Raw genomic sequence first — 23,294 nt, forward strand, 5'->3', positions numbered from 1 at the left:
AACAAAAACCAGTATTATTTTGGCACGAACAAACCAGTGATGGAAATAACTCTGAGTAAATAAGAGGATAACAGCGCCGAAAGGAAACACGTTGTCTGAAATTAGGGACACGTGCAATTTTCTGAATCAAAAAATAAAAGCATATAGAACTTCGTTTGTGTGCGCATTAGATTAGATAACTGAATGATGTACACTTACGCGTGCCTGGAGAATACGCATGCGTAATAGTGAAACGGAATATTTAGTAAATGACAGAAATCAATCTGATTCAAATTATCGGCGACATAATAAAGTCGTGGATATTATAAAAGGTGATTGCGTAAGTGACAAAACTGTGCAAAAAGCAATCGAGGTATTCGTTGATATCAAAAACGCGCTTGGATAAGTGATAAAACTAATTTTACCGAAAAGAAAGAAGAAAACGTTGGAAAAATGCATTACGACGAAATCCTTCAACAGATTGGAAGTTTTGGGTTCTACCAAAAGCGGGTGTATTCCATGTTGGCTTTCCCGTGCATGAGTGTTGGGGCGCTCATGTTTGTAGCCTACGTCGTGCTGAATACGCCCAAACATAGGTACGTGGTCTTTAAAGCATACTGTATACAGTTAACACGCTTGGTTTAGCCACATGTACGTGGCACATGTTGCAATACACATGTGCACAGCGGCATGCACGTGGCACGTGTTTAATGCGCTTGTGCACATCGTCATGCAAATGCGAATGTGCACAGCCGCATGCACGTGGCACGTGTTGTAATGCGCATGCGCACAGTCGCATGCACGTGGCACGTGTTGCAATGCGCATGTGCACAGCCTCATGCACGTGGCACGTGTTGTAATGCGCATGTGCACAGGCGCATGCACGCGGCATGTAAAACATGTGGTTTTGGTTTGAAAACATTATTCTCCTTGGAAAGGCCATGCCATATTATTTCTATGTTTAGCGTCATCGGGCTTTCAGGGATTCAGGTTTAAAATCATGAAAACGTATAATACTTTACCAGTTCTAAATGATAAAAAAGAGATGGGATTTTTCTGTAGCTTGATAATTAAAATAGCAATTATTTACAGGATAATTCCTATTTTCCCGATGTACGGAACTTAAGGCCAATGTAAATAATTGCTAGATTTTAATCCAAAAAAATAATTGGAGGCGCGGGGGCATTTATTTTATTCCTAAGTTTGTCTTAAAAAAACTGTTTGACCTTTGAATGTGTGGTCATGCCCTCTTTTTATAAGGAACAATATACATGAGTTTCTAGATGAACCAAGAACACGATCGTAACAATTCTCCATTTTTTACATGTGAATGTTATACGCCGTTCCCGGTCAGTACCGGACAGATACACAAATACAAACGTTAGTTCAACATTTTTAATCTCATTAAAATTTAGGGGGCGGCTGAAAAAAGAGGACGAGCGGTGATGAAAATCTAGCAACTATAATCCCTGTATTCACCTTACGTATTATTTGATGCGTTCTTTATTATTTTCACGGGTGAAAACAGGTAGTTGGTGCATTTGTTGTAAAGAGAATACCACTTTGTACTGGGTTGGTAGGTTTTGAAATTGAAACATGGGACTAAACATATAATCAATTCTGTATGGCTTTATGATGAAGCTACATGTACTTAATGTTTATTAAATGGAGCATCTTAAGGATAATATTAAGGCGTTCTATCTCTGTTCTTTTTCGAAATCATTTGAATAAGTGTGTACAAGAATTCGTGTTAATTGTCCAAAGTTCGATTACAGGTATTGGTTGCACGTTTTTTCCTCAACACAGTCCATTTCTATGTCCAAAACATTTGCATTCATAAACAAAACTGTCTAAGTGACATTAGAATACAACTTACATTTTCAGCCAATGAAATGGCAGATAGGCTTTCATTAACGTACTAATCTTAAACTCATTATGAATTTCAACTTTGGAGGGTGTTAATAGTAGTGTCAGATTTTGCGTTGCCAATATGTCAGCCAATGAAGTTGTATTTTGAGTCAGTTAGATGACCTGAAGTAAAATCTAAATGAATAAGAAGGGCTCTTTCTCTATGCTCACTCCGCCCATTCTTGATCATTAATATTTTACTTCATGTCTTCCAACTATTACGTAAACAAAGTGATCTTCACTTTTGCAGGTGTAAAATACCACTTTACGAAAATGACACGTTTGAAGTCCAAGACGAACGCCATGCCAGACTGATCAACTTCACAATCCCTCCCTCAGACGACCCACTACTTGTATACGACAAATGCCAAGTATATGACGTCACAAATGTTACGTCACTTGAAGGTTACAGTCAACTTGATAATACGAGACTGGTCAAATGCAGCGAATGGGTTTACGACAAAAGCGTTTTCTACGATACGTTTACGTCTGTGGTGCGTTGAATAATAATATTAAAGAAATACAGAAGTTCGAGCAGGGCTTTATTTCAATATTCTAAAACAGTTTATCTAGCAATAGGTTAAGTAAGCCGTAATTTGATTATTTTCATACTTAGATTTAGAGCATTTTAACACATACATGTAATCAGACTCAGAAATATACCATTTTACAAAAACAGATTATTTCCGTGTTGGTATGAAGATGCTTTTTTTCAGAACAACATTGTTTGCGAGGACGCATTGAAGACGTCTCACATCCAGATGTTCTTTTTTGTCGGCGTGTTCGCAGGATCGCTCATTTCTGGCCTAATTTCAGACAGGTAGACTAACATATACATGTACATACGTGTGAATGCCTAAATGACATATTCATGTCTGCCAGTAGGAATGTTCCTGACAGGATTATGATCACAGAGTGAGATAAAATACCGCGTGCAACCGTCAGACACATCAATAACGGCCTACGGCCAAGAGTACAAAAACTCACTGAACATGTCGGTTACTAGGTAGAATGAAATTACTTAGCTGCTCTCTCACAGATTGTTTTGACAACTTTTGATATTTTTTGTCTTTGAATGAGCCAATTTTGCGTCAATGTCTGGAAACCAGTGATAAAGGACTGCTGACAAAGATCAAATCGCAGTTCAACATAAGTTAGAAAACCGATGTTTAATGGCAAAAGGCGTTTAAAAAATGATTTTTTAAGTGCAGTTATACCAAACATTTGAAATTAGTTCTATTGCGAATTATCTTACATGACTGAATTGAAGGCATCAGCCGGATCTGAGACAACGTTTTTACAAAGTGTCAAAACTAACAATCTGTGAGAGTGCAGCTTTAAATTGACATTTGAATACGTTTTTTTAAATCAATGCGACTATCAGCACGTTGCCAACCGGGCGAGGGGAGGGAGAGGGGTTGGGGGGGGGGGGGGGGGGCGTGTAACATTAAGTGAAATATTAGCTATTCAAGACAAGTCTAAATATCAAATACCTTTGTTTTAATTTGCGCACGTTTCAATCGTTTTATAATGCTTTATGCTCTGATTGTGTATTAAATATTCATATAAGAGCGATGAATTACTTTAAACAAACACTCGATCAATATACCAGCGACATAATTGTAAAGTTTGGGGGTGAGATTGTTTACCCTCGCAATAGAGTGAAATCCATTCTGCGGGCACGGTTCAATTTGCATGGACATGTTTTTATTTGTACAAACGGTACCTGTTAAAATACCTGCATATACACTAGTTGATCCTCTTTATAGAAATATTAAGGGCGGTATTCAACAGCAAATTTAGATGTCTAGTTTAAGGAATGTTTTGCATGATAATCCCCTGCTGTGCATCTCCTGCTAATTGCACTGATGTCAAAGTAGGGTCCTGTGTATTCATTTAGTGGCTTAGGGTCCATTTCTATAATAAAATTCCAAAACTGCACAGCAGGATACTCAGATCAGAGATCTGATAAGAGGGATCAAGGCACGTAGATTAAGATTAATAAACAGAGGTTGTGTACTATACACAGTTTTTGTAGTTTGTTGTGGTTGTTGTTGTTGTTTTTTTTTTTTTGGGGGGGGGGGGGGGGGGACGGTCACTTATAGAAGGCTTAAACTAGGCCTTTAAACAATCCTTCCTTTAATTTCTTTGAATCCATTATTCGTATATTATTTTCATCACCACGCATCCGGTAGAAAATACCCACATGCAAGCCCAGTGTTTTAGCTGTTCATTTTGTGTAAAACCGTTTGAAAAATCTGCAACCCCCGGGTAATTTTTGTCATATAAACGGGGTGAATTAAAGAGTAACATTTTGTTACTGGCTTATCACTATAATTGCGATTATATTTTGTGCTATCTAGAGTGTACGAGGACTTGTATGGCCTTTTTAACCTGGTATCAGGTCCTGGTATAAGGTCAAGCTAAAGTGCAAGCTATAAACAAACAAGTTATCCATTTATAGACACATCTCCAAATTCGAGGGTCTGTTGACTTTAAACGCCATGAAAATTGCTGATAACTGCATAAACGCTCACTCAAAATTATCAAAAGTTTCCATCGAGAACACTGTCTAAATGAATGGCTTGACCAGTTTATAAAATGGTTGGATATTTTATTGCCTTCTTTATATGACCTCACGAAAGTTCGATGGATACAAGCGAATATATATTCTATGTGACATTAAATGAACAACCTTATCGATCGCACCAATGTTGAATTGCTAAATAAATGATCCGGCGGTCGTCGCCGACGTTGGTTCAAGTCCGATACCTGATGATGTATATTCCTTTAAAATTATCAATTGAAATATGAACCCAAATTGTAATTTTATGGAGTGTAAAATGAATTAGCTCCCAAAATAGAGACACTTAAATGAGACTGGATAACAAACAAATACAAATGACTAACGCTAACATGAAGTTAAGACTCATACATAAATGTAATATACTGGTATCATACTATAAGAATAATAAAAATTTCCGTCCTACCGACCCTTTTTCAGGCCTGTCACAGGAACAAGGTTTTTTATTATTTATTTTTGGCCAAAGCTATATTAGACGGGTGATATTGTAAAAAAAAGTTGCACATTTGGTAAAAATTTTGAAACTTGGTCGATTGCAGAAAATATAAATAAGATTGTAAAAAAGCGCAGGACCCACCCTGGATTCATCCAATATGGCCGCCCAAATTCAAGATCGCCGCCATTACCATATTAATGTTAATATATAGTTGTGGTATTAACGGTCAGCTTAATACATGCCTTGTTTTGTGATGTTTATGATATTAAGATGTTGAAAGTAAACTATTTTATGAAGTTCATACAAATATTCCCCAAAACAAGATTATATTGCCCTGGCAACCATAATTTCCCTGAAAAAAATACTTATTTATCGATTTCAAGGGCAAGAACCCTTTTTTTATTATGTTGATGCTTATTACAAAGCAATTAATGTGTTACAGTATTGCATAAGCTTTGAACTTATTTTCGTGTAATCTTTTTAATGAGGACCAAAAAATCCAAAATGGCATTTAAGATGGCCCCCATAAATTTCTAATTGAGTATTTTCTTTCTCTCGATATATTACACATTTAAATAAATAGAGACATAATATTTCAATGTATTTTGCTCATGTTCCCAATGAACCTTAAATTAACATGCTGCATTTACTACCTGAAGGTCATGGCCATTTCAAGGTTAAAGTATAAAAATGTATTTTGGCTTTCTAAATACTCACATAAACATTTAATATGTAGCTTGTTTACCATTGGATGCACAGTGGCTTGATGACAAAGACTCATTAAAGTCACAATAAAATTCAACCAGCCAAAATTATATTTTATACATACTTGAACATGTATATCATCAATATAATACATTGCCATAAACATAAAATGAGATTTGAAAAAAAAATACCCTATTACTGTAAAATATAATTTTGGCTGGTTGAATTTTTTTATTGGGACTTTAATGAGCCTTTGTCATCAAGCCACTGTGATTGGATGCGCTAGAGATGAACTATGATTAAAACTGTTTTGTGATTTTATTAATGTTATGACTTTTTCAAATAAAACGAAAACAAAAGATGGTTATTAGTACTGCGCTTTGATCCGGGAGGTTGTATTCGACTCGAGTGGATTTTTGCAGATTCGGATTTTACGAGGCGGAAGCCGAATAAAATCAAAATCTGCAAAAATCCACGAGAGTAGAATACGACATTCCGGATCAAAACGCAGTACTAATAACCCTTTTATTATATACATTACTGGTTAGATCACTTAAAAGCCACATGTTTTCATAACAAATGTCATTTTAACGACTCACCATTTTGTTTTATGATGTCATTTTAACATCGCGCAACGATTCTTGTTATGACATAACGTCACAAGAGTGGAATACGGTCGTATTGCACTAGTGGAATACGGACTACCGTTTTTTTTGCGATATCATCGGTATTGCGTGTGGATTTATGATGGGTATATAATAAAAATTAATAGCGCTGTCGATATTGGTCATATTTGCATTTTGACATTCAAATGATAATGACATTGATTTTGAAATGCGTAGTAGTGTACATGCATGTCAGTATGAAGTACATTATGAAACAGTTGTATCATCTATTCATTACGATATGCTGCGTTTTTATTGCAACGTGTGCAAATTTTACCTCTGGTAATTTTTGGACTAGTTTATATGGTATTTGATAACATTGATTTTTTTTTAATAAGATGCCATTAGTATGTGTTGAAAAGAACATTAGACATAATGATGAAGCTTATACTATTATTCACGGAATATATCGGTATCTGTACTTAATACAACTCTTCTTCACCAAGCGATATTATGTTGCAGTATTTTAAGAGAAAACAAATGTTATCCTGTACATACATACATTTAAACTGCACGCATTTACGTTTGTTTTTTTCATTCTTAAAATGATGATCAAGAATGTGTTTGAAATTGATAACTTCCAAAGTATCAGCTAAAATAGGAGTGCGATAGCTTTTATAATTTAATGTATTTGAAATTCAAGCATTACATTTTGATAGCACATGCTGAGTCTCAAAGACAGTCCAAATAGATAAATAAAATTCATTTTTCTTTTCTTTTCATAAAATGCCTCAAACTGACAAAAGTATATAACATGACATTTAATTGTAGTTATGCAGAAAAGTGCACCTAATTGCATGCGGACGTTACGTCATTTGGGAAATGACGCAGTTGAAATTGATCCCAACCCTGTGCGCGCTGACGTTTGATTTGGAAGTGAAAACTATCAGAATGCTATTTCACTGTTTGAAACAGTGAAATATCATTTTATTTCACTGATAAATCGCTATAAATCACCAGAAAGCTTATAATTAAACTAATATTTATTTATGACAGTTCCTCTTTATAATATTAAGGGTGATGGCGGCCATCTTGGGTTTTGGCACCCATCTTGGACGAAATTTAAGTGGGTCCTGAGCTATTTTACCTCAACATGCATATGTGTCAACAGGCAAAGTTTCATAATTTTAACCAAAAGTGCACACTTTGGAAAAATGTTGTCACAATATGACTAGACTATAAACAGATTCTTGAAATATCATGCTTTTGTGTTAGTGCTTAATTGGCAACGGTACATTAAGCGAAAGGCGAAACGACGCGTGTATGAAGGATTCGTATTGGTTACATTTCGAAAATACGCTTCAAGATATGCAAAAATAGTGTTTGATTTCGTAACGTCTTAAAGTTGAAGCGCAACGAGCGAATACGTTGACGCTGGATTATGCAGTTTCTGAATCCAATTTGTATCGTTCCGAATGATCTTGTAAAACAGTGAAACTGTTACAAGTTCATAAAATAAATAGTTTCTTTTTCCCATTTCAGGTTTGGACGTACTTTCAACACGTGCCTATGTTTTTCGTTAACGTTTGTATTCGCCGTCGCCGTCACGTTCTCGCCCGGATTTTACACGTTTGCAACTGGGCAGTTCTTTATTGGAGCATGCGCAATGGGAGGGTTTACATCAATAACCATACATAGTAAGAACATTAGTAAATTTGAAATTAGTCTTTTTTTCTACATAGTATTTCATTTCGAAATGTTCTAACATTTTTACGATTGTAAGGATTAAAACACATGTAATAAACGGACTTAATACGATCAACGATTTCAACGTTTATTTAGAATACAACCTACAACCACAACGATACACCGCCCCTGCATCAGATTTTGCGTTGACAATGTGTCAACCAATGTGGTTGTATTCTAAGTCAGTAAGACGACCTGAATTCGCTACGCTTTTTCTGCCCATCCTTAATCATTAAGATTTTAATTCATGCCATCTAATTTTTACTTAGAAAATACTCGTATTTTCATATGTAACATTTTTTTTTAAATTTCGATAGGCATGGAGATGGTTGGCCCCGAAAAACGTCTATGGACCGGAATGCTGGTTGAGATATTCTTCCCGATCGGGACCTGCTTTCTGGCGCTCATGGCCTACCTGATCCGGTCCTGGCAGTGGACAAATCTTGCCATTGCAATACCCATGGTGTTCTATCTGTCGTTTTGGTGGTAAGTGAAGTTCCATCTTGCCGCTTTATTAGGGAGCGCAATTACTTGACCTGCGCGTTATAAGGGCGCTCGGTTACTTGACCATTGCATGACCAAAACGTAATAAGGAAGCGCGGTTACTTGACCACCGCGTTATAAGGAAGCACAATTGCTTGACCAACGCTCTTTTTCTTGACCACCGCGTTATAAAGGACCGCAATCACTTTACCATCACGTTGTTAGGCAGCGCTATTTCTTGACGACTTCGTTATAAGGGATACAAATGAGTATTTTCATAAGTGACTTTCCCTCCTGATCACGGACATGCCATGTGGATCTTGCTCTAAATGTCTTAGTCTATCAATTGCCCATTATTTGACCGACGCGTTATTAAGAAACTTAATATGTTAATAATCGCGTTTAAAGGGAAAGTGAGTATATATAATTACTGCGTCATGATTGCTAGTGAGTCTCTACCTGGCTACGGTCAAACACGGCCATCTACAATGGAGTTTAACATTGATTACAGTTTGTTGAAAGCTACTAAGAACATGGGGAATTCGATTTTGGCGGAAATAGATCCATAAATCAATAAACATTTATAGAGTTATCTCATACTTGTCAACTCAGTTAATTTTATCAAAATTACTGTTTAACTACTTCATGTCATTTATTTGCCACCAGTTTGTTCAAACCGGCGTTCAACAGTTCATATATTTTACATTTACGTTGAAAGCATGTTTTTCTTAACACTGCAATCGCCCCTTTAGCACCGTCAGGGCTTTGATTTCATTTTGTGAACGTTTTGGTTTTGATTGTAAATAGTACAAATACGGTGCTACAGAAGTGCCATTTTAATGTTGTGGTCATGACTCGTTCCCAGGACTTAGTTATTTCATGGATACGACTTACTATCTCATAACTATCTCGTGGTCACGACTTTCTTACTCGTTCCCAGGACTTAGTTATTTCATGGATACGACTTACTATCTCATAACTATCTCGTGGTCACGACTTTCTTACTCGTTCCCAGGACTTAGTTATTTCATGGATACGACTTACTATCTCATAACTATCTCGTGGTCACGACTTTCTTACTCGTTCCCAGGACTTAGTTATTTCATGGATACGACTTACTATCTCATAACTATCTCGTGGTCACGACTTTCTTACTCGTTCCCAGGACTTAGTTATTTCATGGATACGACTTACTATCTCATAACTATCTCGTAGTCACGACTTTCTTACTCGTTCCCAGGACTTAGTTATTTCATGGATACGACTTACTATCTCATAACTATCTCGTGGTCACGACTTTCTTACTCGTTCCCAGGACTTAGTTATTTCATGGATACGACTTTCTATCTCATAACTATCTCGTAGTCACGACTTTCTTACTCGTTCCCAGGACTTAGTTATTTCATGGCTACGACTTACTATCTCATAACTATCTCGTGGTCACGACTTTCTTACTCGTTCCCAGGACTTAGTTATTTCATGGATACGACTTACTATCTCATAACTATCTCGTGGTCACGACTTTCTTACTCGTTCCCAAGACTTAGTTATTTCATGGATACGACTTACTATCTCATAACTATCTCGTTGCCATGACTGAGTTTTGTCGTGGCAACGACTGACTATCTCGTTCTCACGACTAAGTTATCTCAAAGGCGTGGTCACGACAAATCCCGTCTTGGGAACGAGTTAATAAGTCGTAGCCACGACGTTACTTAGTCTTGGTGACGGTATAGTAACGTCGTGGTCACGCTTTAGAGATAACTTATTCGTAGGGACGAGTTAGTAAGTCGAATAAATAGTGTTCGGTAACCGACCATTGCCTTTATAACAACCATTGGCGAGATAAATGAAGGATAACTGTTTGTTTCAATGTAAGATCGTAAATATACTGTACTTCAGCGAATGTGCACCGAAAGATATGCAAAGGAAATCATGTTGGTAAGAATGTTTGGAACATACTGACAATAAACGAGGGTGCACAATTTCCTCATTTTTTATGATGCCAAATACCAAATAAACGGTAGAAGCATTTAATATGGTAGAACTAATTTAAATATCTGAAATGCCTGTCCAATAAATGAATTTATCGTCGAATGCTAGAAAATTCCAATAGACGCATATTACTGTCAATTATACTGTAACGTAACGGTCCGCTGTAGGCGGCGGACGTGCGGTCATAATAATGTAACGGTCCGCTGTAGGCGGCTGATGTGCGGTCCGCTGTAGGCGGGGGATGTGCGTTCGATGTAATGTAACGGTCCGCTGTAGGCGGCGGATGTGCGTTCATGGTATAACATTCCGTTATAAACGGAAGTACGTTCATAGTACGTATGTTTACTTGGTTGGTAATATGCAAATTAGCAAATCCCGGGTTCTGTGTGGATTGAGAATTTACTGTATGTAAAGACCAGCGGAGCCCTTCAGGGTCGAACGTGTGTTTCTTTGAAGGGATCTGTTGGTGTTTGTAAGGCTCGCACGTTACAATACTTTCATGAAAAAGAGTAGGCTTCGAAACAGTACAGAAAAAAAATGTTTAAAAAAATGACGTGTCAGGCGCATACCTACACACGTGGATTACTCGATACCTGAGAAAGTCGTAATAGACTATTCATGACACATAACTGCACTTAATTAACTGCACTTAGATGCACAAACACTTTCGCGAAAACACGTGTAATTATTTGATGCTGTGAACGTTGTATATTTAGCTTTACAACGGTAAAATGGGGATAAAAAGTTAAATTGTTAAATTTCTCAAAAAAACGCTAAGAAATATTAACACTATTTTTGCGAAGTGTTCGTGCAACCAGTCTTTTTAAAATAAGTGTAGGTTTGTGCTTATCGGTTCTGTTATATAAACTGAAAAGTTTAGGGCCCAGTTAAAATAAGGATAGAACGGCTAAAGATCGTAAATATCTAGGCTTTGCGTTTTATTTCGTTTTTGTCATTGAAAAAGCCGAAGCGTTATTGCCTTTGTAGCATGCAACAGTAATAATATTTAAATTCCGTGTAAATATATCTGCATGACGTAGCCCGAGTTATCGGAGGTGTTTCAACTCAAACAGTTAAGGAGCCAATCGGAAGGTAGTGAGATATATCGACCCCTTACCAAATCGGCCACCTACCAAATCGGCCCCGAGATATGTCGGCCCCTTATACATACTGAATCGAGACTTTTCGACCCCTTACTGATTTTCTTCGAAGTCTCTAGTGAATAATAATTATTTGTAAAGGTTTTCACACAAAACATATTCAGGTCTCATATTTCAACAAGGGGTCGATTTGGTAAGGGGCCAATACGTCTGGCTTCCAATGAGAACACCTCGGCCATTATCCTACAAATGTGTATAAATCGAGGCTTTCCAGAAAGCCGAGTTGTTACGATTGGAAAGGGGCTTTCCACCCGGTATAAGCTGCTTTTCAATAAAACTATTGTTAGAAATTTATGCTATATATTCTGCCTGTAACTTTACCGTCGTTCTAGAGCTGTCTTAAGCAGCGTTAAAGATGCACTCTTACTCCCAAAAAAGATTTACCATAATTAATACAATTATTTTAATATACCAAGAAGGATTAATAAATGTCGAAAACAATGGTACTTATGAAGTATACCGAGTTTAATTTGTTAATAAGTTACATAAAACACGGTATTTCTCCCTTATGAAACGATAGAAGATCAAAGTAAATATTTTAGCATTCTTCTATCATTTAATATGTTCTGCGTTTACAGCTAATAAATACACGGTTACAATCTTGTTATCAGTAATTAACATTTTCCATAACTGCATTAGTTAGTAAGTATTTAAAGGTTGATCACTTAAAATGTATGTTTGTTATACATGTATATTTATTGATTTGAATAAGAGTGCCACTTTAAATTTATGACAACGATTTTTAGACCCATTTTTATTTAACGGCAATGCATCTTTAAAACATTAATATTACAATTATCTTATTGTTTAAAAACGAAATTGTAGAAACAAATACAATTGAATTATAAATTAACCCGGTTTTAGTGGCAAGCAAACCAACGCCGGTACAGTCTCTTTTTTTAGAAAACCGACACTTTATCAACTCGCCCACAGGGTTTCATTGGAAGATGATGGATGTTTAAACCTATATACAGTGTTTATTCTCCTTCAATACATACTAGTTCGACTTCCCTGAACATATGTAACTTTGCCCGTGGACAATACATAAATACTTTGATGGTTATATTTATGTTAGTATGTATAATGTATATGATTTATATGCGCAAGCTATCGTGTCATGTATTGTCACATGAGTTTGTATTAATAAATTTAAAAGTCGACGGCAAAACAGTGCTGGTTAAATGGTAATAATAAATGTATTCAGTTAAAACCCGTTGGCTCGAAATCGCTTGGCTCGATTTCCTCGTTGGCTCGATTTTGATATAAGCATTCCCGCTTGGCTCGAATTTCCCGAAGCTCGAAGTATTTTCGCCGATCCCTAGGAGTTCAAGCGAACGGGGTTCGACTGTATGTATTAATAATATCAGAAGACAGACTTTCCACCATCATTGATATAAATAAAACACATCCTAGCCATCTTTAGGGACATCCGATGTCTCGAAAGTTCACATAGATTGATTTAGGAACAAGTAAATTTATCGCGCCAATCAAACAAGTCAATTAAGTTGGTGAATTAACGAATGATTTACTTTCTTCAATTCTAACAAACACGCTTGTTCTTTATGGATATGTTTTTTTACGATTCTAACATTCTTCAAACGTTTATTTTCTATTGGGGGGAAGCTAGCGTACCACTCTGTGTAATTTGTGTATTGTTAAATAGCTACACGCGTTCTTAAAGTAGTCGATTCGCGTCCATTTTAAAATAATGTTGCCTTACTTTGTCATCAGGATCATCCCGGAATCCCCACGTTGGCTTATCAGTAAATCGCGGAAAAAAGAAGCTCTCAAGATAATTCAGACTGCCGCCAAGGTGAACAGCCGACAGGCTCCTGACGACGTCAGTTACATCACCGGCACATCTCTGTCAAGTAACCAAGGCAACATGTGGCACGTGCTTAGGAGCCCCGTGCTTCTGCGAAGATGGTTGATATTGTGCTTCACTTGGTAAGTTATTAGGTTGATGATGATGATGATGATGTTGATGATGATGATGTTGATGATGTGATGATGATGATGTTGATGATGATGATGATGATGATGATGATGATGACTATGATGATGATGACTATGATGATGATGACGACAAAGACAACGACGACAACGATGATGGCGACGACGACGACGACAACGATGATGATGACAACGATGATGATGATGATGATGATGATGATGATGATGATGATGATGATGATGATTTACTTCAGGATGGTGGTCAGCATGACTTATTACGGAGTGACCATGAACGCTGGAAACATAGGAGGGAATTTCTACCTGAATTTTTTCCTCATGGGTCTGGTGGAAATCCCGGGGGTCATGTTCGCCATGCTGATACTAGACAGATTGGGGCGGCGATGGTCTAACGCTGGTACCATGATCGCTGGCGGAGTGGCCTGCCTGTCAACGATACCGACCGCACTATTAGGAAGTCCTAGTGAGTATTGGATCAACGAGTTATTAGGGAGTCCTAGTGAGTATAGGATCAATGGGTTATCAGGGAGTCCTAGTGAGTATTGGATCCACGCGGTATAAGGGAGTCCTAGTGAGTATTGGATCAACGCGTTATAAGGGAGTCCTAGTGAGTATTGGATCAACGGGTTATCAGGGAGTGCTAGTGAGTATAGGATCAACGAGTTATTAGGGAGTCCTAGTGAGTATAGGATCAACGGGTTATCAGGGAGTCCTTCTGAGTATTGGATCCACGCGTTATAAGGGAGTCCTAGTGAGTATTGGATCAACGCGTTATCAGGGAGTGCTAGTGAGTATTGGATCAACGAGTTATTAGGGAGTCCTAGTGAGTATAGGATCAACGAGTTATCAGGGAGTCCTTCTGAGTATTGGATCAACGCGTTATGAGGGGGTCCTAGTGAGTATTGGATCAAAGCGTTGTTACGGAGTCCTACTGAGTATTTGATCAACGCGTTAATAGGAAGTCCTAGTGAGTATAGGATCAACGCGTTATGAGGGAGTCCTACTGAGTATTGGATCACCGCGTTATTAGGAAGTCCTAGTAAGTATTGGATCAACGCGTTATTTGGGAGTGCTAGTGAGTCTTTGATCAACGCGTTATTACGGAATGCTAGTGAGTATTGGATCAACGCGTTATTAGGGAGTCCTACTGAGTATTTGATCAACGCGTTAATAGGAAGTCCTAGTGAGTATAGGATCAATGCGTTATGAGGGAGTCCTACTGAGTATTGGATCACCGCGTTATTAGGAAGTCCTAGTAAGTATTGGATCAACGCGTTATTTGGGAGTGCTAGTGAGTCTTTGATCAACGCGTTATTACGGAATGCTAGTGAGTATTGGATCAACGCGTTATTAGGGAGTCCTACTGAGTATTAGATCAACGCGATATTACGGAGTCCTAGTGAGTATTGGATCAACGCGTTATTAGGGAGTTCTAGTGAGTATTGGATAAACGCGTTATTACGGAATGCTAGTGAGTATTGGATAAACGCGTTATTACGGAATGCTAGTGAGTATTGGATCAACGCGTTATTACGGAATGCTAGTGAGTAATTGATCAACACGTTATTACGGGGTCCTAGTTAGTATTGGATCAACGCGTTATAAGGGAGTCCTAGTGAGTATTGGATCACCGCGTTATTAGGAAGTCCTAGTGAGTATTGGATAAACGCGATATTAGGAAGTGCTAGTGAGTATTGGATCAACGCGTTATTATGGAGTGCTAGTGAGTATTGGATCAACGCGTTATTACGGAATGCTAGTGAGTATTGGATCAACCGTTATTGCGGAGTGCTAGTGAATATTTGATCAACACGTTATTACGGGGTCCTAGTGAGTATTGGATCAACGCGTTATAAGAGTCCTAGTGAGTATTGGATCAACGCGTTATTAGGGAGTCCTAGTGAGTATTGGATCAACGCGTTATTACGGAATGCTAGTGAGTATTGGATCAACCGTTATTACGAAGTGCTAGTGAGTATTGGATCAACGCGTTATTACGGAATGCTAGTGAGTATTGAATCAACGCGTTATTACGGAGTGCTAGTGAGTATTGGATCAACGCGTTATTAGGGAATCCTAGTGAGTATTGGATCAACGCGTTATTATGGAGTGCTAGTGAGTATTGGATCAACGCGTTATTACGGAATGCTAGTGAGTATTGGATCAACCGTTATTACGGAGTGCTAGTGAGTATTTGATCAACGCGTTATTACGGGGTCCTAGTGAGTATTGGATCAACGCGTTATTAGAGTCCTAGTGAGTATTGGATCAACGCGTTATTAGGGAGTTCTAGTAAGTATTGGATCAACGCGTTATTACGGGGTCCTACTGAGTATTGGATCAACGCGTTATTAGGATCAATGCGTTATTAGGGAGTCCTAGTGAGTATTGGATCACCGCGTTATTACGGAATGCTAGTGAGTATTTGATCAATGCGTTATTAGGGAGTCCTAGTGAGTATTGGATCACCGCGTTATTACGGAATGCTAGTGAGTATTTGATCAATGCGTTATTAGGGAGTCCTAGTGAGTATTTGATCAACGCGTTATTACGGGGTCCTAGTGAATATTTGATCAACACATTATTACGGAGCCCTAGTGAGTATTGGATCAACGTGTAATTAGGAAGTCCTAGTGAGTTTTGGATCAACGCGTTATTAGGAAGTCCTAATGGGTATAGGATCAACGCGTAATTAGGAAGTCCTAGTGAGTATTGGATCAACGCGTAATTAGGAAGTCCAAGTGAGAATTGGATCAACGCGTAATTAGTTAGTCCTAGTGAGTATTGGATCAACGCGTTATTAAGAAAGTCCTAGTGAATATTTGATCAACGCTTTATTAAGAAAGTACTAGTGAGTATTGGATCAACGCGTTATAAAGAAACTTCTTGTGATTTTGATCACCGTGCTATATGGGGGTGCTTATGGGTATTTGACCACCGCGTTCTAAGGTAGTCGTAGTTAGTATTTGATCAATGCGTTTTTAGGGAGTCCTACTAAGATTTTGACCACCGCATATTTTTTACAACTGCGCTATTAGAGAGCGCTAGTGTCTTGTTTTGCTCTTAAAATGACGCCTTTATTATGAACTTCAGCAGCATTAGTTAAAAAAGATCCCTACTAGGTAGTGGAAAACACTAGTGACTGTGTAATAGCACTTAAACATTATACATTTGCAGGCCTCCAACCTCTGACGATCACCCTAGCGCTGGTCGGAAAGGCGTCGGCGGCGGCGGCGTTCGCAATCGTGTACATGTTTACGGCAGAGATCCTACCGACGATGGTCAGAAACGTTGGCTTGGGTACCTGCTCATGCGCGGCCAGGATCGGCGGGATGTTAGCACCATATATCGCCAAATCTGTGAGTATAGTGCTTATTCACTGGCATTGGATTTTCAAACTAATATTTTTTTCGTAAAAAATCGTATAATTCCAAACTAAAAGTTACGATGTCAAAAAGCAAAATGTATATCATTTTTCAATCAAAATAACTAAAATATCATATAACTTGTAGCCTATTTAATATTTTCGTCAAATCAGCTGGGATAAAACGACCCAAAATCACATTAGTTTCGTCGAATACTTTATCGAAAGTGTTAGTCTCGCCGACAATTTTCAAAACTAAATTTATCTTGCTAAATCGAGAACCGCATGCCTTTGGTAAAACACTTCATTCCCGACTAATCTGGTTAACAAGGGTCATGCTTTTTATTTTTCTTATAAAAGAATGTGCTAGAAAATGTGTACTGCATGTATTTACTATTTACCTAGAACATTATTGGTTGATTTCTGTATTATTTTGCTGTATTTCATAAGGATGGAGAAAAACTTCAATTACGTATTAATACATTTTTAGCATTTATTGCATACAATGTACATGTTTGATATATTTTTAAATACCGCACGCTAGGCGGTGAAAAAGTCGATAACAACTATACAAATATTTTAACACCAATAGTATGACTTTCAAACCAAGTGTCCAAAGACCTTTTACTTTTGAAATATTTGCAAAGATGCAATCGGTCATAATTGAAACAATATTAAATCATTCATTGACAAAAACAAAACACTTAAATAGTTCGTAGGTTTTTCAAGTGAAGTACTTCTTCATCTGTAAACGGATCTTCTCTGGAACGGTGCTCATGTTGCTCCGGGCAGGTGGGGCTGTCGCCTCCTTCTTTAGCTTGGAGCGGAAGCCGACGCCTCTCTTGGCGGTGTGGCCATCCCACTGTTTCACATGCTCCCGGGTCTTTGTGGGCAGGGCAGCGGATGGAATTGGGCAGGGCGTAGTACGGCCAGGTAGATTGCAGTTGGCGGCGGCAGCCGTCGTCGGGCGCATCAGATCCATGTCACCGAGGTACGCATCAAGTTTGCGCCGCTTTTCGTCGGCAATGCGTCTGTGAAGCTCATCAAGTTCCTCCTGGACACGAATTGCCTCTCGCACTTCATCATCAATGTCAGCCACATGTTTGGGCAACGGTGTGAACGGCCTCCGCACCAAAGCCGTCTCCCTGTGTACCGAGATGTTCTGATCGACGTCCGTCGTCCTGTTTCTCACGTGGCGGTGGCCAATGTTGGCGCGTACGTGGTGGTCTTCCGGTTTTTGAGCGCTGGGAGGTCTTGGAACCAGCTGCGGTTTGCCATCAATAACGGGACTAGCGGGAAAAGCATCCTGAAATAAACAGTTATTTCTCAATATCTACACTCCTACTCAACACTCCTACTCCTACTCAAGTACATTCACATTCCGATAAACGAACTGTCTTCGGATAACCTCTGACCGTGTATTTACGACGCTTATGATTGGTCAACAATGTTAAATTGCGTTCAACCGGATATGACGTCGATGAAACAAGTGACGTCATTGCTGCCGCCGCTGTTTAAACAACCGAATTTAAACTGCGTTCAGCTGCATTGGTATGGTTATTTTAAGCAATTTGGTTGGATAATTATAGAGAAAATTTGCAAATAAGACGGTAAATATAGACAATGAATATTTTATAATAAATTTGTATCTGTTTATGAAAACAATTGGTCAGTGCTCGGATAATTGCGAAGTACAGAAGCCGCAAAACTCAAACATTTAATCCTTAATTCAAAATTTATTCACGAGTACATTTACTTCACGTAATAAACTAAATAAGCTATTTCAGCTTGATTTGTCTTTCAAAAAGTTATTTCAATAAAACATGAACTTACACGTGCAGCGTGTATGTTGGCACGTACACGTTGGTGGATGCCTTCCGGTTTGGGCACGCTCGGAGGTCTGGGCGCCAGAGGTGGTTTGCTGTCTAGAGCAGTCTCATGGGCCGTTGAGGTGCTCAATACCTCATAAAAGGAAATATGTCATGTTAGTATTATGGCGTATTATGTGTCATTAACAAACAAGTTAAATAGCAATGCATTGCTTCCAAAAAGCGCTAATTTTACTTAAAGTGACACTCTTATTCAAAATCAATACATACACATGTATAACAAACATAAACTTTGAGTAATAAACCTTCAACTACTTCCTAAATAATGCATATATGGACAATATCAATTACTGATAACAAAGTTGTAACCGTATATTTAACAGCTGAAAACGCAAAAATATTAAATGATTGGTGAGTGCTTTAAGATTTACTGTGATTTACCATCGTTTCATAGGGTATAAATGCCGTGTTTTATGCACCTTATTTTCAGATTAAACTCGGTATCCTTCATAAGAACCATTGTTTTCGACATTAATTTATTCTTTTCAATATATCAAAACAATTTTATTAATTTTGGTAATCTTATTTCTTGGCAAATAATTATATTTGTCATAAGGACCCCATTGGAAATAAGTTAAATAACTTTAATGGGTTATCCTGTGTTATATATTTGTCACATTGAATTAAATCTTTATTAACGCACGTACATGTATCCAACACATTCTAATGATGCTGTGATTTATTACAGATATCACCCCTTATTCTTTGTTAAACAGCCTATGATATAACTTTATGTGATATTTGGTTTGATACTATGACATATATATGCACGAATAAATCTATCTATCTATTTGGGAATAAGAGTGCATCTTTAACAAGCTTATTTATACATTGGAAAGCTTAACACCAGTTTATGAACTTACATGTGGCGCTTTGAGACTGAGGGCTTTAATCGGCTTGATGTTGGGCCTGAGTGACTCATCGGTTTTTTCCACCATATTCTCAAATAGACCGGAAATGACGTCACCGTTTGGTTTCTGATGGACGGCGGAAGTGGCAGAGGCGATGTCGCCGAACAGCCGCTGTCTCTCCTCGTATTTCCGGACTAGCGGATTGTTAGAGGGATCGAAGCGATCTGCAATCAAGTGAACAGTTTATGAGGGGATAACTACATGTAAATCGATGCTCACAATGGAACATAACCAGAGGTTATTGGTTGTAAGCGACATCTCACCTGTGTCCATAAGATACTTGTAGTCCGTATCCCAGTTTGAATCTCGGCTCACTGACGGATTTGGTTGGTGTTTCTGGCTTCCGGACCAAGGGTCTGCATTAAACGATCATGCATACCTTTTTGAATGAGGGAAGAGACATTTTCGCAACGCAATGTGTTTTCAAGATTATAAAATACTGGACGTGTATAAAATGATATCTAAAGTTTACCTTTCTCTTGGTTTACATTCTTGGCAATTCTCACTCTGGCGTCTCTGACAGGCGTCTGTGATTGACCCCTCAACAAGTTCTGCTGCAGTCGACTGGAAGGCCTCACCCGGCGGTCGTCTGCCTTCAAATCCATCGACTGCATCACGAGCCTGGAGTTTCGGCTCGGTTGAATTGGTGGAAGTCCTGTTGGACCGCATGTGTCGGGTACTTTGGTGACGATGACGGGCGGGAGGCGCGGGGCGTCGTCAACGCGCGGCCGGTAGAGCGGCCGCCGCCTCTCACCATCCCCGTTTACCGTATACGTGCCGCCAGGTCGTACAGGGCTAGGCGGCTTCTCTAAAATAGGGTATTCAATTAGAATATAAGTTTAATTTCAATAACGTCTGTGAAAAAAGTTACAAAAAGCACTTATTCATATAAATTAATAAATACAACAATGTTAAATAGACCGGTCAATATTATTAAAATAATACTGGTATGATCTCTTACCCAACAGGTCGTCAAAGTCATAAATATCTTCATAAAGCGCGTCTGTGCTTCTGTAAAAGAGACATTTGGTTATAATGTATGCCGTTATGAATTATAAGAGAATAATAGTAATTTTCATTGGTTTCATTCCGAAAATGAACGATAAAAATGACAATAGTTTCTCTTGATGTAAGGTTTTTACAAACTTACATATATTTGTCCATTGTTTTCTTTTATTTTCAAAAGAAAGCTAGCAAACAACGTCCATATTATACGTCGCTATGTAACGTTAATTGTTACGTCATTCGGAATACGTCATTGCTGATCGTGACTTCATTAAGATCAAGCGAAAAACATACATTTTTAGCAAGCTATTGCAAAGAAACGATGCAAGTACAAAACTGAAACAGTATATCATTGGCAAAATACATTAAGAGCATTATTAAAGTGTGTGTATATATATGCACCATTGTTTTCCAGGAAACATATTAAGTAGTATACGGTAAATCAATTATGTATTTTCCTTCACTCAGGGATTGAACGTACAAACTAGGTCGTAAAAATATATGAGCTAGACAAGTGCTTAATGCCAAACCAGAAATAGCTTTAAAAAAAACCCAGACACTTATATTTCTGATACATGTGCAAGTGTCCAAAAATAGCAGTACGCCAATATAAAGACTAATGTCGGGAGACACGTGGTTTCCAACGGATTGCATTGCAACTGAAACTTCAGCGTTTAAAGCTGCACTCTCACAGAATTACCGTTTTGACAACTTTTTTTATTATTCGTCTTGGCATAAAACATCAGTTTTTGAATATAAAATAAATTATCTGCGATCTTTTGTCAGCAGTCTTATATAACTGGTTTCCATGGATTTTCGCAAATTTTGGCTGGTTCCAAGACAAAAAAAGAAAAAAAAAGTTGTCAAAACGTCAAATCTGTGAGAGTGCAGCTTTAAGCTTGAATGTACAAAATTAACTCTCCGAAGGACTATGTGTATGTTGATGGTTTTTATTTAAATGAATAATGGCATTTTATCGACTTGAACAACTAAAACAGCACACCATAAGAGCCGTCAGCAAGTACCATTTAAACCCCGTTTGACGCCCTTCACATATCCACCAATTCGGAAAATGCAAAATATGACGGTGGCCGCATGGGTACTGTGGCTATCCTGAGGGCTCATTTTGAGTTTTAAGCCTGGGATAAAACCACTGGCACCGTATTTTCAAACTCACACATTTTTAAAAAAAAAATCTTATAATTCCTCACTAAAAATTATAATACCGAATATGTGAAAAAATATTGTTTGTTTTTTTAAATATGCACTTTGTACTGTATATTACAATATATATTTTTTCAATATTTTTTCACATATTCGGTATTGTAATTTTCAGTGTTGAATTATAAGATTTTTTTTATTTAAAAAAAAAAAATGTTTGAGTTTGAAAATCCGGTGCCAGTGGATAAAACGTTTCCAATGTGTCATAGAACGTTTTAATGGCATTGGGCCCGTGAAATTTAGGGGACCCTCAAATCGTACAGCACCTGTATGATTTCCAAAAACATCGTACAAGTATCCTTCTATGTCTGTGGGAGTCTTTTACGAGCCGTGTATGATGTGAAAAAATCGCCCAGAAAGAGGGCAAGGGCGACAAAAGGCGTCCACGAGATAGATACATACAGTCCCCATTGATTACCCCATCTCTCCGCCTAATTACACAATACATTAAAATTAAAGATAATAATTATGCATGTTGTTGTTTTTAAACCCCTTTTAACTGAACCCTGATATTAGAGGTAGAACTAATATGGTATGACCTATACTCAGACATAATCATAATCTCGCATCAGGGTGAGTTGATAGGCGGGCTGCGTGTTCGGCAAGGTGGGCTTCTGGTTTCTTTCATGTCCCTGGCCTCTTCTGTTGATATTGGAGCTGTATCAGCTATTTTCAGGGCTAGTAAATCGGCGGAAAGTTTGGCAAGGTGGAGCCACTTGTGATATCTGGCGCCCTGTCCGTGATCGCGCCTCTCATGTTGATATTGGAGTTATACCAAAGTATCGTCTATTTTCAGGGCGAGTTAATCGGCGGAAAGTTCGGCAAGGTGGAGCCACTGGTGATATTCGGCGCCCTGTCCGTGATCGCCGGCCTCATGCTGCTTCTACTCCCAGAGACCCTCGGCCAGCAACTTCCGGATACCATCAAGGACGGGGAGATGTTTGGGCGGTAAGCATCAAGTTTAATCAAGGACTCGGTAAACTTGTTTTATGTTGTGGCATTATATAAAATCAGTATTATTATAAGCAAACGATAACATTCAACCAACCCATTACATGAGAAAAGAAACGTACGGATGCATGCATATTTATTGTAGCATAGATGTGACATACGTATCATTCTTTTATCTGTCTCTCGTTAGAACGACATAACTGATCAATCGGAACCGCGTAATTATATCACCCAAATTCGCGACATTGTAAATATGGCTGAGGCCGTTCGCCATCCATGTTTATGCGTGGTTATTGTGCGATTCTGATTGGTCAGTTGTATTGTAACGAAATATGTAAGTCGTTTTAAAGAGATACGTAAGTCGATTCAACAATGTCGCGA

General features: G+C 38.2%; 1 protein-coding gene across 1 annotated transcript in view; it reads left to right on the plus strand.

Moving 5' to 3' along the window:
* The first annotated feature begins 17 nt into the window (after positions 1-17).
* The window catches only part of LOC128236852 (organic cation transporter protein-like), a 29,815-nt gene continuing 6,538 nt past the window's right edge, over positions 18-23,294 (plus strand). Inside the window, exons 1-9 of the mRNA XM_052951974.1 lie at positions 18-575; positions 2,138-2,381; positions 2,604-2,707; positions 7,760-7,914; positions 8,281-8,449; positions 13,333-13,548; positions 13,809-14,035; positions 16,750-16,931; positions 22,759-22,910. Of these exons, the coding sequence (XP_052807934.1) occupies positions 433-575; positions 2,138-2,381; positions 2,604-2,707; positions 7,760-7,914; positions 8,281-8,449; positions 13,333-13,548; positions 13,809-14,035; positions 16,750-16,931; positions 22,759-22,910 (1,592 nt within the window). The 5' untranslated portion in view covers positions 18-432. The remainder of the gene's footprint in view (positions 576-2,137; positions 2,382-2,603; positions 2,708-7,759; positions 7,915-8,280; positions 8,450-13,332; positions 13,549-13,808; positions 14,036-16,749; positions 16,932-22,758; positions 22,911-23,294) is intronic.

Source organism: Mya arenaria, chromosome 6 (genome assembly GCF_026914265.1).
Source record: "Mya arenaria isolate MELC-2E11 chromosome 6, ASM2691426v1".
Lineage (NCBI taxonomy): Eukaryota > Metazoa > Mollusca > Bivalvia > Myida > Myidae > Mya > Mya arenaria.